The 3,621-nt window shown below is 50.9% G+C and overlaps 1 protein-coding gene across 1 annotated transcript in view; it reads right to left on the bottom strand.

Moving 5' to 3' along the window:
• Nucleotides 1-3,621, bottom strand: part of abca1b (ATP-binding cassette, sub-family A (ABC1), member 1B) — a gene marked incomplete at its 3' end in the record, with an annotated part of 35,622 nt that overhangs the window by 5,647 nt on the left and 26,354 nt on the right. The window contains 5 exon segments of the mRNA XM_014012163.1: nt 182-386; nt 479-700; nt 2,820-3,042; nt 3,126-3,302; nt 3,377-3,582. Of these exon segments, the coding sequence (XP_013867617.1) occupies nt 182-386; nt 479-700; nt 2,820-3,042; nt 3,126-3,302; nt 3,377-3,582 (1,033 nt within the window).

Raw genomic sequence — 3,621 nt, 5'->3', positions numbered from 1 at the left:
CAAAAATCTGAATTATGGAACTGAAAGTGAAAGTAGTCAAACTGAATTTTTAATAAACCAAAATACAGTTTCAAAGCAAATTAATTCAAATTCAATTCCTGCTGGCACATTATTTATCCCATACCACCAGGTTTCACTGCTGCGACCTGCCGACCAGAACATTTTAGAGAAAAGACCTCACCTGGAAACACGGCTTCTATGTACCAGGTGAGCACCCCGTACAGGAAGGAGTCGAAGTACATGACAATGATGGTGGTCCGAAGACTGAACTCGTCCTCCTGAAGGGGGCTCGACACCAGGTTCTGCCACTGGATGCCGACTCCTTGTTCCTCGAATAGGGCGAAGTACTCGCAGCCGAACCCGAACGCCACAGGAGACAGCAGGCTCTGAAGGACAACAAGACATGTGACCGACTCCGACCAATCACAAACAACAAACCGGCGATGGAGGCGAGGCGATGAGGGGCAAGGCAACTCACAGCAAAGACTTTGGCCCCGAAGCCAATGTAGTCCTGCCAGGCGACGCAGAGGACGTACGGCAGGTAGAGGGTGAAGTAGATGATTCCTCCGCAGGCGGCGGCCAGGTTGGCGCGAGAAAACACCGTGCTGATGAGGAAGCACTGCATGATGGTGACCACGGCGTACGAGCCCAGGAAGAGGAAGATGATGCCCGGGTCGCTGTACGGCAGCAGGTTCCCCATCTGTAGAGGACAACTTTAGGAATTACAACAACAACAACAGGTTTCTGAGTTTTAGGCCTTCTTGGGGCCTCCTGGATGAGTCGTCAACGGTTTGTTGGGAGTTATTTTGGTCAAATGTTCACCATAATGGCTCCAGTTGATGGATATGTTCTTTTGATATCAGTTCTGCTTTGGCTACATTAATATCTACCTCACTATGACAGCACCATGTCTCCAGGGCCTTTATGTGAGATAGATGAGCTGACTCACCTGTGGGTTTATTTGTTGTTAATAGTCCAACCAGAGCCATGTCATCTGCATATTAGATTAAAATACAGCTCCTGTCATTTATCATGAATTCATTCGTAAAAAGAGAGAATAATACAGGAGAGAGGACACAGCCTTGGGGGCAACCAGTGCTCACAGTGAGCCCATCAAAAATGTTATTACCATGTTACCAACGGTGCCATTTTTTCAGTTGTAGCAGCTACATTAGAAAATGGAGAGAAGTTATCAGGAACTTATTGCTACTATCAGGAAAGTTGTACTTATCTGTTATCAACTAGTTCTGGTGAGGTTCCTGCTGTCTGCAGARGTAGAGAAAGAAATGTGATTCTCTTCATGTTACAGGAATAACTGAGAAGACCCCGACAGCAGGAGYAGGGTCCTGCTGCAGCCGTGGCTGCAGTCGCTCTGGTACCCGTTCGGACAGACAGCAGGAACAGCTGATCGACATGTGAGGTAAATGTTCACTACGTCAGAACTGATTAGGCAAATTTGTTTCCATCTCTCCTTTTGCACATTAACTCTTTTTCAAAAAACCCAAAAACCACCTCCACCAACCACCCAAAACACTCCCACTGGAACCAGACTGGAACATCAATGGACAACACCAGAACTGATCTGTTCCAACACTGACGGTACCGACACTGACCATACCGACACTGACTTTTCTGACACTGACCATACCGACACTGACCATACCGACACTGACCGTTCCGACACTGACCATACCGACACTGACCGTTCCGACACTGACAGTACCGACACTGACTGTTCTGACACTGACAGTACCGACACTGACCGTACCATTCCGACACTGACCGTACCATTCCGACACTGACTGTACCGACACTAACCATACCATCACTGACTGTACCGACACTGACCTTACCGACACTGACTGTTCTGACACTGACAGTACCGACACTGATCATACCGACACTGACCGTACCGTACCGACACTGACCATACCATTCCGACACTGACCATACCATTCCGACACTGACAGTACCGACACTGACCGTTCCGACACTGACTGTACCAACACTGACCGTACCGACACTGACCGTACCAACACTGACCGTACCAACACTGACCGTACCGACACTGACTGTACCAACACTGACCGTACCGACACTGACCGTACCGTTCCAACGCTAACCGTTCCGACACTGACTGTACAGACACTGACCTTACCGACACTGACCGTTCTGACACTGACCGTTCAGACACTGACCCGTACCGACACTGACCATACCGACACTGACCGTTCAGACACTGACCTTACCGACACTGACTGTTCTGACACTGACTGTTCTGACACTGACTGCTCAGACACTGATCCGTACCGACACCGACCGTACCGACACCGACCGTACAGACACCGACCGTTACGACACCGATCGTTACGACACTGATCCGTACCGACACTGACTGTACAGACACTGATCGTACCGACGCTGACCGTACTGACGCTGACCGTTACGACACCGACCGTTCCGACACCGACCATTCCGACACTGATCCGTACCGACACTGACTGTACAGACACTGATCGTACCGACACTTACCGTACCGACACTGATCTGTACCGACACTGACTGTACAGACACCGATCGTACCGACACTGACCGTAACGACCCTGACCATACCGACACTGACCGTACCGACACTACACTAAGTGGCACTAGTGAAAAGACAACTTCCAAACTTGGATAATCCCAGAAGACTAAACTCACGTAGATTTAAACTGGGTGATTCTGCMTTATTAAAGATAAAATCTTTGCAGTAAATAGTAAAGCCTGTTTGGTTCTTCCAGTTCTAAAGGTCAAACCAGCACCAGGTCTCTGGTCCTCACCTTCAGCACCAGCACCAGCAGACCGGCGCTGATCAGCAGAGGCACCAGGCTGCTGATGAACCAGCTGAACCACAGGATGCCGTTATCCAGACCCATGATCCTCATGGTCTCCTTCAGACGGGCCTCCTTCTCGTACACCACACTCTTCAGGATGATGGACACCGAGTACATCCAGGCCAGCGTCATGAAGAGCGGCATGGAGCGGCTCATCACCCGCAGGAAGCTGCGACAGAAACGAGAGAGGGGGACATGTTTGAGATGGAGAGCGACCAGGAACGTGAACGGAGGCGTGGTGAGTGGTCTTACATGTCGTCCACGTAGCAGGGGTACGGCATCTGCTGGATGTAGACTCCCGTTTTCTCTCTGGTGCCCGTCAGCGCTCTGATGATGCCCTGCTCGATCACGTCCTGCAGGTACAAGAACCCGCCCCAGATGTACCGCATGTCCTCAAACGGGTCGGCACGAGGGCCTGGGTCCCAGTACCTGAGGAGAGGCAGAACGTCAGAGTCCAAACGAAAACCASAGTGCAACTTTCTGGTTTATGTAGGTGCTCTTACGCGTCTTTGATCTTGTTGGTCCGCTCCACGTTGTCGATGTCCATCCGGAGCTTGTAGTTGACTTTTGGCGGGAGTTCTGTGGTGTTCGGAGCGATGTCGGGGAACACGATCCCCGCCCAGAACTTCCTGTCCTCCAGCAGCAGCATGGACTGGTTAACGAGCCGCTCCTCGGTGGCGACTGGCTCCAACTTGTCCAGGTTTACACACTGACACACACACACACACACACACACACACACACACAC

Source organism: Austrofundulus limnaeus, unplaced genomic scaffold (assembly GCF_001266775.1).
Source record: "Austrofundulus limnaeus strain Quisiro unplaced genomic scaffold, Austrofundulus_limnaeus-1.0 Scaffold89, whole genome shotgun sequence".
NCBI classification, from domain to species: domain Eukaryota; kingdom Metazoa; phylum Chordata; class Actinopteri; order Cyprinodontiformes; family Rivulidae; genus Austrofundulus; species Austrofundulus limnaeus.
The sequence above is the reverse complement of the archived record's forward strand: the minus strand, read 5'-3'. Positions and strand labels throughout refer to the sequence as shown.